Source organism: Mirounga angustirostris, unplaced genomic scaffold (genome assembly GCF_029215605.1).
Source record: "Mirounga angustirostris isolate CCGP_5_RB_7025 unplaced genomic scaffold, mMirAng1.0.hap1 SCAF_1, whole genome shotgun sequence".
Classification (NCBI taxonomy): domain Eukaryota; kingdom Metazoa; phylum Chordata; class Mammalia; order Carnivora; family Phocidae; genus Mirounga; species Mirounga angustirostris.
In genome coordinates, this window is record NW_026991709.1 from 214,173,179 (window position 1) to 214,184,855 (window position 11,677).

General features: G+C 61.9%; 1 protein-coding gene across 5 annotated transcripts in view; it reads left to right on the forward strand.

The window, feature by feature from the left end:
• Positions 1-11,378, forward strand: part of GNG7 (G protein subunit gamma 7) — a 124,035-nt gene extending 112,657 nt beyond the window's left edge. For all 5 annotated transcript variants that reach the window (XM_045863394.3, XM_064574866.1, XM_064574867.1 and 2 more), the window contains 2 exons: positions 6,755-6,872; positions 10,267-11,378. In XM_045863394.3, coding sequence (XP_045719350.1) covers positions 6,792-6,872; positions 10,267-10,392 — 207 coding nt within the window. In that variant the 5' untranslated portion in view covers positions 6,755-6,791 and the 3' untranslated portion in view covers positions 10,393-11,378. The remainder of the gene's footprint in view (positions 1-6,754; positions 6,873-10,266) is intronic.
• The last annotated feature ends 299 nt before the right edge of the window (positions 11,379-11,677 follow it).

Sequence of the window (11,677 nt, forward strand, 5' to 3'; positions counted from 1 at the left end):
TAACAAAATTGTCACTTTGAGGGGCGCCTGGCTGGCTTGGTGGGTGGAGCGTGTGACTCCTGATCTCAGGGTCATGAGTTCGAGCCCCACGTTGGGCGTAGGGCCTACTTAGAATTGTCGCTTTGAGGTTCCTGTCTGCCTTTATCCACGTATACTTTAGCACAGCGGTAGGTGACCGAACGTTGGAACGTTGGCGCTTTGTCAGTCTCTCTTCTCACACGCGCCCCCTTGGCTCTCCGCCTTTTTATGAACCGTTTATAACAGCCGCGTAATGTTCCGCCTGGGAAATGTCCCGCTGAATTTGCCATTCCCCTGTCGCAGAACAAGACCTGTGGTTTGGTTCTGAGCTCTCGCTGTTATAAACCTCTCGCACACGGTTTCTTATTTCCTTTGATGTCCCCCCCTTGGGATGAATGCCCAAGCGGAAGATTTAAGGGACGGCCTTGGAGTCCTTGGAGTCCGGTTTAGGAGGCTGAGACGGGGTTACAGGACCAGGGAGTGTGGAGCGAGTGTGTCAGGTGGTGCTCTTCCCCTGGCCCTCCTGGCGTCGTGGGTAAGTGAAGGGACAGCTGGTGGTGCTGTCTTCCCGCTTGCTGCCCTCCGTTGCCCGCGAGGCTGTTCTGCTCACTTTATTTTTTACCAGCTAAACGACTTCTTACCTGAATAGCTTCAGCGAGTCCTGCGCGGCCTCTCCGCGGGGCCCAGCCAAAGTGTTGCTGACGTGTTCAGGGTCGCCCATCAGCTTCTGTGTTGCCGTGGCCTTTGCTGGCTCGGTGGTCTTGGTTTCCAGTCTAATTAGCGTTTGTCGTGAAGTTCCACGCCTCTACGGAAGATCAGAGCTGCCGATCTTCTCCGTTCATTCTGTTGCTTCAGTTGCTGGAACGTAACTTCTCCGTGGTTGAGATTAAGTGTCCTGTGCAGCTTTACTGATTTGTTTCTATTTTTTCCTTATTCTATGGCTCTTTTTATGGAATCTCTCTGGGTGTGAAATAAAGGTCTGATGCAATCCAGTGGTCCTCACGCAGGGCAGCCCTGTGCCCTGGGGACGCCGGGCGACGTCCGGACGTCTGTGGCCGTCAGGACTGGGGGTGCTCCTGGCACGGAGGGGTGGGCCGGGGACGCCACTCAGCCCCCACAGCGCCCCCCAGAGAACGAGCCGGCCCTGGGTCGGCAGTGCCGGGCGGGAGAGACCCCATTCTGACTGATTCCCCGTGTTGCCGCGTCCACAGCCCACCGTGGAAGACGTGCCGCCCCCCCATGGCGTGTTTGACCCTGCGTGTGCTGGAGCCTCGTTGTGAGGGCAGACCTGTCCCATCTGGGGGTGACTGCCGTCTCTTTATGAGGACCACAGCCTCACGACGTACCGCAGGGCGGGGGACCTCCGTTGTCCTCGCCTGTCACCCCCCCCACGTGAGGATCTCGGGCAGGAGCCCCTTATGCTGGGCATGGCTTCCCGGCCCTTTACCCGGAGGCCAGGCGGGGCCGGCACGGGAGCCGTGCCCCTTGGCGCCTCGGCAGCGGCAGGACCTGGAGTCGGGGCCGGGACAGACCGCCCGCGCCCGCTGCCTCCTGTCCCCCAGCCTGCCAAGGCTGTGCCGGGCTCCTGGGGCCGGTGAGGCTCTGCTGGGCCCGGCAGGTGCGGCCAGGTCGGGCGCCTGGCGCCGTCCCATGCTTCTCGTGGAGCAGCAGCCGGTGAGGAATGTTCCCTGGGCTGACTCAGCGCCCCTGCCTGTTCCGCTGGAGCTGGCCTGATCCCGGGCCGCGGCTGGGCCGTGAGCCAGTGACCCACAGGATGAGGCTTGGGTCTGCGGCGTGCACTGCGGTGAGGCCACCGGTGTCTGGTCCCAGCGTCTGAGCACGCTCACTCGCACACATGTCCGTTCACACGCCCGCGCACACGCACGCCCACATACAGTGCTCGCGCACACGCACACGCCCGCCCGCATACATGTGTGCCCGCGAACACGCACGCCCACATAGTGTACTCACGCACACGCACACCCGCATACACGTGTGCCCGCGCACACGCCCACATACATGTGTGCCCACGCACACGCACGCCCACATAGTGTACTCACACGCACACCCGCATACACGTGTGCTCGCGCACACGCCCACATACATGTGTGCCCGTGAACACGCACGCCCACATAGTGTGCTCACGCACACGCACATACGTGTGCCCATGCACACACACGCCCACAGTGTACTCACACGCACGCCCGCATACACGTGTGCTCGCGGACACGCATGCCCACATACACGTGTGCCCGCGCACACGCACGCCAACATAGTGTACTCACACACGCACATACGTGTGCCCACGCACACGCACGCCCGCATACCCGTGTGCCCGCGAACACGCACGCCCGCATACACGTGTGCTCGCACACACGCCCACATACACGTGTGCCCACGCACACACACGCCCACATAGTGTACTCACGCACACGCCCGCCCGCATACACGTGTGCCCGCGCACACGCCCACATACATGTGTGCCCGTGAACACGCACGCCCACATAGTGTGCTCGCGCACACTCACACGCACGCCCGCATACACGTGTGCCCACGCACACGCATGCGCACACATCTATACACAGACTGCACATGTGTGTGCGCTCACCCGCACACTCATATACCCACACTCACGCACGTGTGTGCACGCACACGCACGCACCCCGTGCAGCCATCCCTGGCCGTCCTCTGGGGCCGGGGTGATAACCCAGCCCAGAGGGAGCCTCTTGGGACATGGCGCCTGGAACCGGAAGCCAGCCACACTTAGGGGCTTCGTGCTTCGGAGGGAGGCCACGGTTGGGGGTGGCCCCAGGGGGGCAGGGTCCTAGGGTCCCAGTGGGCACTTCTGAGTGTGGATGCCCAGCAGGACGCCCTGACCTTCCAAGGAAAACACGCCATGGGGCCAGCCCGTTTGTTCTCCGTGTGCATCTATATTTAGCGCTGAGTAATTTAGGTATTTGTAAGCCCAGCCAAGGGCAGTTTTCCCTGAGTTGGATGTTTTGTGGCTGCTTTGAAGCTCTCTACTGAATCAGAGCTCTCTGGAAACCCACACGTGGCCTCTGTGCTCCCAGAACAGACACACTCAGGCCTCTTCTGACCCAAAAGGGGGCTGGATGTCTGCCGGAAGGGACAGGGAGCCAGGCCGGTGGAATGATCTTTTTTCTGAGACTTTTATGGAGGTCACTTTAGAGTCGCATGCAGTTAAAACAAATCAGAGAGAAAGTCCATGTATCATTCGATCTGTTTCCCCAACGGTAGCATTTTGTGGGAGTATGGCCAATATCACACACCGGATGTCAACATGGATACTGTCCACCTACCTTATTCTGTTGCTGCCGTCTTGCCTGTGTGTGTGTGTGTGTGTGATTCTGTGCAAGGTTATCGCACGTGCAGGGGCGTGAACCCACTGCCCCCTCAAGGTAGTCCACATTTCCAGCGCCACAAGGAGCCCCCTCCTGCCCAGGCCTACCCGCCTCCACCCCCAGAATCGTGAATCTATCCTCCATCCCAACAATTCTCTCATCTCAAAGATGTTCTATGAATGGAACCTCACGTCTTGTAACCTTTGGGGATTGGCTTTTTTCACTCAACGTAACTGCCTGGAGATCCACCCGAGGTGTTGGGTGTATCAGCGGTCCATTTTTATTATTATTATTATTATTGCTAAGTAGAAAATGTTTTGAAAATCTGAAATCTGGGGCACCTGGCGGGCTCAGTCGGAAGAGCGTGTGACTCTTGATCTTGGGGTCATGAGTTCGAGCCCCACGCTGGGTGTAGAGATCACTTAAATAAATAAAACTGAAAGAAAGGAAAGAAGGAGGGAGGGAGGAATGGAGAGAGGAGAAAGGGAGGGAGGAAGGAAGGAGAAAGGAAGGGAGGGAGGAAGGAAGGAGAAAGGAAAGGAGGGAGGAAGGAAGGAAGGAAGGAAGGGGAAAGGAAGGGAGGGATGGAGGGAGGAAGGAAGGAGAAAGGAAGGGAGGGAGGGAGGAGAAAGGAAGGGAGGGAGAGAGGAAGGAAGGAAGGAAGGAAGGGGAAAGGAAGGGAGGGACGGAGGGAGGAAGGAAGGAGAAAGGAAGGGAGGGAGGGAGGAAGGAAGGAAGGGGAAAGGAAGGGAGGGACGGAGGGAGGAAGGAAGGAGAAAGGAAGGGAGGGAGGGAGGGAGGAAGGCAGGCAGGCAGGCAGGCAGGCTAAAACCTGCCTTTACTCGTGCGCAGCTCCCTGGGTCTGGTGACCCCCGAGCGGACAGTGCTACTGCATCGTGACAAGGCGCAGCGTGCTGCTCGTCACCCGGCCAAGCATCTTCCCAGACTCCTGACCTTGGGCTCTGTGTCGGCACGGACGCCCGTACGGGTCCTCCTGGGGGCTTCCTCAGCCTGGACGCTGGAGACACCGGGGCGGGTCGTCCTCTGGGGGGTCCCGGGCACGGTGGGGGCTGAGCAGCATCCTGGCCCCCACCCCTCGGTACCGGCGACCCCAGATGCCCCAGACACGGCCTGGCGTCCTTGGGGGACGCGATCAGCCGTTAGAACCGCTGTGCTCCCTAAATGAAGGCTGGGGGGGGAAGTAGGATTTTCACGGCCTTCAGGAACAGGAAAAACCGTGCCCAGCTGAATCGTAAAAGCACGTTAACACCACTCGTACGCTGCTGGTGTGAATGTAAGCGGTGCCGCCGCCCTGGAAAGCAGCTTGGCATCGTCTCTGAGAATTGAACACGCAGTTACGTCCTTGGCGTTGAGCTCAGAGAAAGAAAGCCCCGTGTTTGCGCGAGTCTGCACCCGACCGGTGGCTGTGTCCGTGACGGCCAAGAACGGGAATCCGGCCAGATTCGCCTTCCGCGGGGGACCGCCGCTCGGCGGGGAGCTAGCCATGCACGGCAGCCTGGTGCGTCCCCGGAGGACCAGGCCCCGTGGGGGGAGCCAGCCCGTAACGGTTACGGCCACACGGTTCGCTTACACCAGTCCTGAAATGACAGAAGTTTGGAGAAGGAAACCACATCGGGGGTCGCCGGGGCTGAGGGCGGGTTGGGGCAGGAGAGACGCCCCATGTCCTCTGTGCCTGTTGGGGGCCTCCCAGCTGCGGTTTTGCAAGACGTCTTCGTGGGGAAACCGGGCAAGGGGCTCACAGGCTCTGTCATTTCCTACAACTGCATGTGAATCCACAGGCATCTCAAAATTTTATAGTTATTAAAAAATAAATCAATAAAAATATGTGGGAAAGAAAACAGGTCACCGTCAAACACTAGCAAAGCCAGGATCGTTGGTGCGGTAAAGGATTGGTCTTCTCGTTGGGCGAGCAGGTGGGGAGGCCCTCTGACCCACCCTGAACCGCTAAGGCGTGACCCCCACTTCCTGAAGGTGTGGGGGGCGCGAGCGGACCGCTGGGTGCTATCTGGTCATCAAAGCAGCAAGTACCCCCCCACCCCCCACCGAGCAGCAGTCCTCGGAGAATCCGCGGAAAGGCTACTCGGGGTTCAGGAAGAGGGTTTATCTGCAATCATTTACCCGCCCTGAGTGGGTTACTCGGGGCACCCCACCCACACTCAAGGAAAGCGTAGCAGGGTGAATAGTGTCCCCCTCAAATTCATGTCCACCAGAACCTCGGAATGGGACCTTAACTGGAAATAGGGTCTTTACAGATGCAAGTCGTTAGGAAGAGGTGGTCGTGGATGAGGGTGTCCTTATAAGAAGGCCCTGTGAGGACCAGGCAGAGGTCGAGTGATGTGGCCACACCAGCCGCTGGAGGAGGCAGGAAGGACCCTCCTTGGGCCCTCACAGGGGGAGCCCGGCCCTGCCCACCCCTGGATCTCAGACCGCTGACCTCCAGAATGTGGGAGAACAAATTCCTGCTGTGTTCAGCACCCTAGTCTGTGGTCATCTGTCCCGGCCGCTCCGGCACATCAGAAAGCTCTGGAAAACCCTGCAAAACCAAGTGGGCTCCCTTTTCCGACGGGTGACATAAATCCCCCTCCCACCCCCAGAAGCCTCTCCCATGCCAGAAGCAAGAGCCAGCACTCCTGCCCGGGCAGCCTACTGTGGGGGCCCAGGTCACGGCCGGGCCTGCGGCGGGAAGTCGGAGGCAGGCACCCACGCAGACAGGAACCACGGGCTCCCCCTGCGCTCAGCCGTGCTTAGCGGGGTGTTCTCAGGGCAGTGCTGGCACGTGGTGGGCCACCCTCCGGGGCAAATGAGCACACGGACGAGGGAGGGAGGCCGGACCCACGACCCACAGCACACAGGTGCCTCCCGGGTGACCTGCCGAGGTCCAGAGCCAGGGTCCCACCCGGCGGACTCTGCCCCAGGGCACTCGGGCCATGTCTGGACACATCTGTGGCCGTCACAACTGGGACATCCTGGCATCGAAGAGTGGGGGCCAGGGATGTGCCCAGGACGCCCCCAGACAGTGAGCCTGCCCAGGGTCAGTGGTGCTGGGGGCACGGAGCAGGGCAGGGATCAGAGAAAGTGCCCCATGAGTCCCTCATTCTGAGTCATCACCGTGTCGACACTGTGGTTTGGTGAACTGTCCTGAAAGGCTTGGTGGTCACATCTGGGGAGCACTTACCCCCCACCAGCACCGGGGGGACCATGGGAGGCGGCTCGGCTGGGCCTCCCACCGCCCCCACCTCGACCCCAGGCACATGGGTACCGGGGCTCAGGTGGAGGCTTCTGGGGGGGCCGTCCTCCGGCTGCAGGCCTGGGGCTCCGCGAGCCAGCTCACGTCCTTCTGCTTCCCCCCACAGCTCTCTGGACAACGGGGCCCAGAGCTGATGGCAGACAATGTCAACCACTAACAACATAGCCCAGGCCCGGAAGCTGGTGGAGCAGCTCCGCATCGAAGCTGGCATCGAGCGCATCAAGGTGAGCCGGGAGGCTGGCCGAGTAGGGAGGAGGCCCCTTGCCCAGGGAGGGGGTGGGCCTGCCCCATAGCAGGGCTGCATTCCAGCTGTGCCCCTCGCTGTGCGACCTTGGGCCACTCCCTAACCTCTCTGAGCCTCCGTTGCCTCAACGGAGAGACCCGGCTGGTACAAAACCTATCGTGGGCTATTGTGACCACCCGCGTGCCCCAGCTTTGTCACTGCGATGGGAACAGAGGCGGGCCGAGCCCACCCCCAGCCCTCGGGGTCCTCCCGCTGCTCAGCCGGGCTCCGTCTGGCCCCTGGACCGGTGCAGACAGAAGTTAGAGACGTGGCCCAGAGAAGGGAGGACCCAGGGCTCCCTGCCGGCTACTTTCTTCACTTCTGCATTGTTTGGATTTTTTTTAAATAAGTGTGTTTGCTTTTTATGCTAAAAAAAGAAAAAGGACAAGCCGTTCCAGCTCACGGACAGTTAACCCATCAGGGACCAGAGACCCAAAACAGAGCTAGTGGCTTGCTGGGCCATCAGCTCTACAGACTCGGTCTTCCTAGAAAGGGCCGGTGGCCCAGTTGTGGCCTCCCTTGTGAGGAAGGTATGAACACCTTTGCATCACACCCGTGTTCACCTGGCAAAGGACGTCGAGGCGCCTCCAGCCGGTGGTCTCCCTCCACGGGCCCCAGCCAGCCGGCGGCCAGGAGTCTCCCTAGAGAAGACCTGGGAGGTTTCCACGTCTGCCCTGGCCCCGCTCCGGCTGCCCCGGGACCAGTCAGGGCTCCACAGAAAAGCAGAGCCGGGAGGACGTGTGTAGAAAGAGCCAGAGGTATTTTAAGGAACTGGCTCACAGGCCATGGGGGCTGACAAGTCCGAAATCCACAGGGCAGACTGGAAACCCAGGCCAGGGTTGACACTGCAGCTCGAGTCCCCAAGGCCCCCTGGAGGCAGACTTCCTCTCCTCTGAAGGCCTTCAACTGATGGCCTGTGGCCCACCCACATTTAGAGGGTCGTCTCTCTGCTCCACGTCAACCCATTTAAATGTAAATCTCATATAAGAATGACCTTCCCAGTGACATCTAGACTGGTGTTTGGCCAAATATTTGGGCACCATGACCTGGCCAAGTGGACACATAAAATCAAACACCAGCCTCATGGAGTTGTTCAGACCGATCTTCTGAGCACCTGCCACTCCACGGTCCCTGCTGGGCGCGGGAATTCACCAGCAGGGGCGGCCCAGCCCCCGGACAGACTGACACCTGACTGACAGCCCCGCAGTGGACAGAGTGGGAAGCAGTGTGTCTCCAGCCCAGCGGGCGGGTAGGAGGGCTCCTGCAGCCCCCCAGGTGGGGGGAGGGGGGGGGCCGGCTCCCGCGAGGTGTCTGAATGTTCCAGAACCCCTAGCATTCAAAGCATTCCTTTGGGCTGAAGAAAGAGAAAGACTTGAAGGCCTCAGTTGACGTGGTTTGACTTTAGGGAGCCGGTTTGGCCCCAGCCCCGGCGGAGAGCGTGATTCATCCTGGCCCCCGTTTGATGTGCTGGAGGAGTCCTGCCACCCCTTTGAACGTCGTAGGGAGGAGGGGAGCGGGACGGGACCCACCCTCCCCACTCCAGTCCCGCCTGAGGCTTTTTGTCCCCAAGCCGACCACCAGAACCACAAACATCGGCACATCTGAAAAGCCAGTGGGGCCAGGGCCTGGCAAGCAGCAGGCCTCTGGGCAGAGCCCTCCTGTTGACACGGGGGGCATGAGCGGGGGTCCACACGCCCGAGCCACCGCGTCAGTTATTTCCAGGGTCCGGAGGCTATTTTTGTTGTTTTGGAGGGTTGCTTTCCAAATACAACTCTAGAAACCAAGCGGCACGGACTCAGCCAGCACGGCCCTGGGAGCGGCCAAGTGCTCAGGACAGTGGAAGTTGTCAGTGTCATGGGTAGGAGTGTCCCCAGGATGAACCCAGAGGCCAGCCTGCAGACTGGGCAGCACTGGGACAAGGTCAGGCGGCCTTGGCTGTCAGGGGTGCAGGGCCGCAGACCACAGAGCCCAGGGGGAGTTCTCACCCCTGCCTGTCCTACCCTCTCGCGCCCACTCGGCTGCTCCTCTGATCACCTCGCAGGTGGGGAAGCAGGGAGCCGAGCTCCTCTGACAGTTCCTGCCACAGGGAGGAGACCCAGGGGCCCCTTCACCCAGGCCCAGGACCCCTGAACCCCAGTGCCTAGCCCCCAGCCCGGCCCCGGGGGAGCGGAGTGAGATGGTGCCCACCACACCCCCAGATGCGCACTCTGAGGGTGGGGTGCAGGGCTGGGCCGTGCCCCTGCTGTGATGAAGCACCCCCTCTGCCCCCCGTGAGCTTTCCCAGGGGCTGAGTGGCTCCTCCCTGCATCTCCCCCTCCTCTTCTGGGGACCCTGATGCAGGTAGCCCCAGGTGTCCGCCCCCTCGCCCAGGTCACTGGCCCCGGCCGGCTCAGGGGCCCAGCGAAGAAATGCACAGGAGCTTGTGTGGGGCCCCTCCGACGTTCAGACGGTTCTTCCTGTGCCCTCCTATCTTGGGTGGAAATGGAGTCTTGGTCTGAATCCTAAAGAGGGCCCCATCTCTCCCTTTTGTCTAAAACCTGGGCAACTCCTGCTGAAGGAGACTCAGTCCCTTCTTTAACCTTCTTTAAATTGTGGTAAAACACACCTAACATAAAACTTAGCAGCACGATAGCACCTTGGTGTTGTGCAACCACCGCCTCTATCTGGTTCCAGAACATTCCATCAGCCTGAAAGGAACCCGTCCCCATCAGCTGTCACCTCCCCCTCCCCCCCAGCCCCCGCCCCCACGAGCCCCCTTCCCGTCCGCGGATGAGCCCGCTCTGGACGTGTCACCCCCGTGGACTCACACCCCACGTGGCCTTCCGTGTCCGGGTCCCTCCCTGAGCGTCCCCGCCCCCATCAACGGTCACTCCCCACCTTCCCCACCCCGGCCCCCCGAGCCCCCTTCCCGTCCGCGGATGAGCCTGTTCTGGGCGTGTCACCCACGTGGCCTCACACCCCGCGTGGCCTTCCGTGTCCGGGTCCCTCCCTGAGCGTCCCCGTCCCCATCAGCTGTCACTCCCCAGCCCCCGCCCCCACGAGCCCCTTCCCGTCCGCGGATGAGCCTGCTCTGGACGTGTCACCCCCGTGGACTCACACCCCACGTGGCCTCCTGTGTCTGGTTCCCTCCCTGAGCGTCGTGGGCTCGGGGTCCGTCCCCGGGGCCGCGCGTGTGGGCGCCTGGCTCCTGTTCGCGGCCGATCACGTTCCCGGGGACACATCGGGTGTATCCATCCCGGTGGGTGGACATGGGGTTGTTCCCGCCTTGGCTGCAGTGGACATGCCCGTGGCAGCCTGTCTGACCTCTCCCCTCTCGTCCTTGTGCCCGCACACAGGTGTCCAAAGCCTCGTCGGAACTCATGAGCTACTGCGAGCAGCACGCCCGGAACGACCCCCTGCTGGTGGGAGTCCCCGCCTCCGAGAACCCCTTTAAGGACAAGAAGCCTTGTATTATTCTGTAGCCGTGTTTTCTGTGCGTCCCTCCCTCTGTCTCCCTCAGCTAGGGCACCACTCACTACGCAGTCAAGCAAAACATCTCAAGTCCCAAACGTCCAGTTCCCAAAGAAAGGTGAACAGCCGCCACCATGGATGGGGAAAAATGTGTCCTCCGGGTTTAGGTGGATTTTCGAGCCCAACAGCAGCATCCCCTCCGGGCCCGGCTGGAAGACGCTGGGGGCGCCGCACCGCTTCCCATCAGGAATGGCAGAAATGCCCAAGTGATGCGCTCACGGCTTCCGGAAGCTCTCGGCTGCCGTCGGGGTAGCGGGCCAGAGCCGGCCGGGCCGGGCCAAGGGAAGGCGGCGGGGGACGTGGCCGCTGCCCCGGGCGCCCGGGCGGGTGGCGAGCCTCGCACCGTTGGCCGTCTGGGAAGACTGGGGCCGGGCCCATGCTGCCGTGCGTTTACTGTTTCTTCTCTCCTGAGCCGACTAGAACTGGGGGGTGCGGGGAGGGCCCAGCGGACCCTTTCGGAAACATGTCTCCTCCTCGCTTAAGCCACCGTTACTCCACACGGCGGAGCCCAGAGCTCCGTGGCTGAGCGCACAGCTGCGCGTCCTGTGGAATGCGCCCGCGGCTGGGAGGGGCCGGGAGGGGCCTCTGCCTGGGCAGCGCGGCCCGCGTGGCCACGTGTCGCCCTGCGGCGTGGCCCCTGCCCTTCCCCGGGAGCCCACCCCTGACGGAGGCGGGTTCCCAGCAGCCTGCCCTGCCCGCGGACACGGCCAGCTGGGTGCCGGCCTGGCGGGAGCGCGAGCGGCCGTGTGGGTGGTTCGGCGCTGTGGTCACACTGAGCTCTTCTGGGCGGTTGTGTGGCGTCTTGTTTTCCACTTTTGCGCGTCGCCGTGGCCGTTTTGCAAGCAGGAGTGCGGCCTGCCGAGGCCCCGGCCTCGCGGGTCAGAAGGCGTCAAGTTCCCGGAAGCAGCTGCGGGGCCCCCGCGGTGAGAGGCCTAACCGGCTCGCGCTTCCCTCCCGTGGCTTTTCTTTAATCACTTGGCCCCTGTGACGACCTGCACAGTGAAAGGGGCAGGAGGTGGAGGGGGGCCCCGCCCCTGCCCTGCGCCCCTGCCTTGCACCCCTGCGTCCTCCACCAGGAGGGTCCTCATCTTACAGCCCAGGCCGGGGCCTCGTGCCAACCCCCCTGCCCCGAGATCTTGCGAGTGCCAAGGCCCAGATCCCACCAGCGCTAAGGTTTGGGGGTGGGGGGAATGCGTCCCCCTGCAGCAGGTGACGTCCCCATGTGGCTGGCTCCCC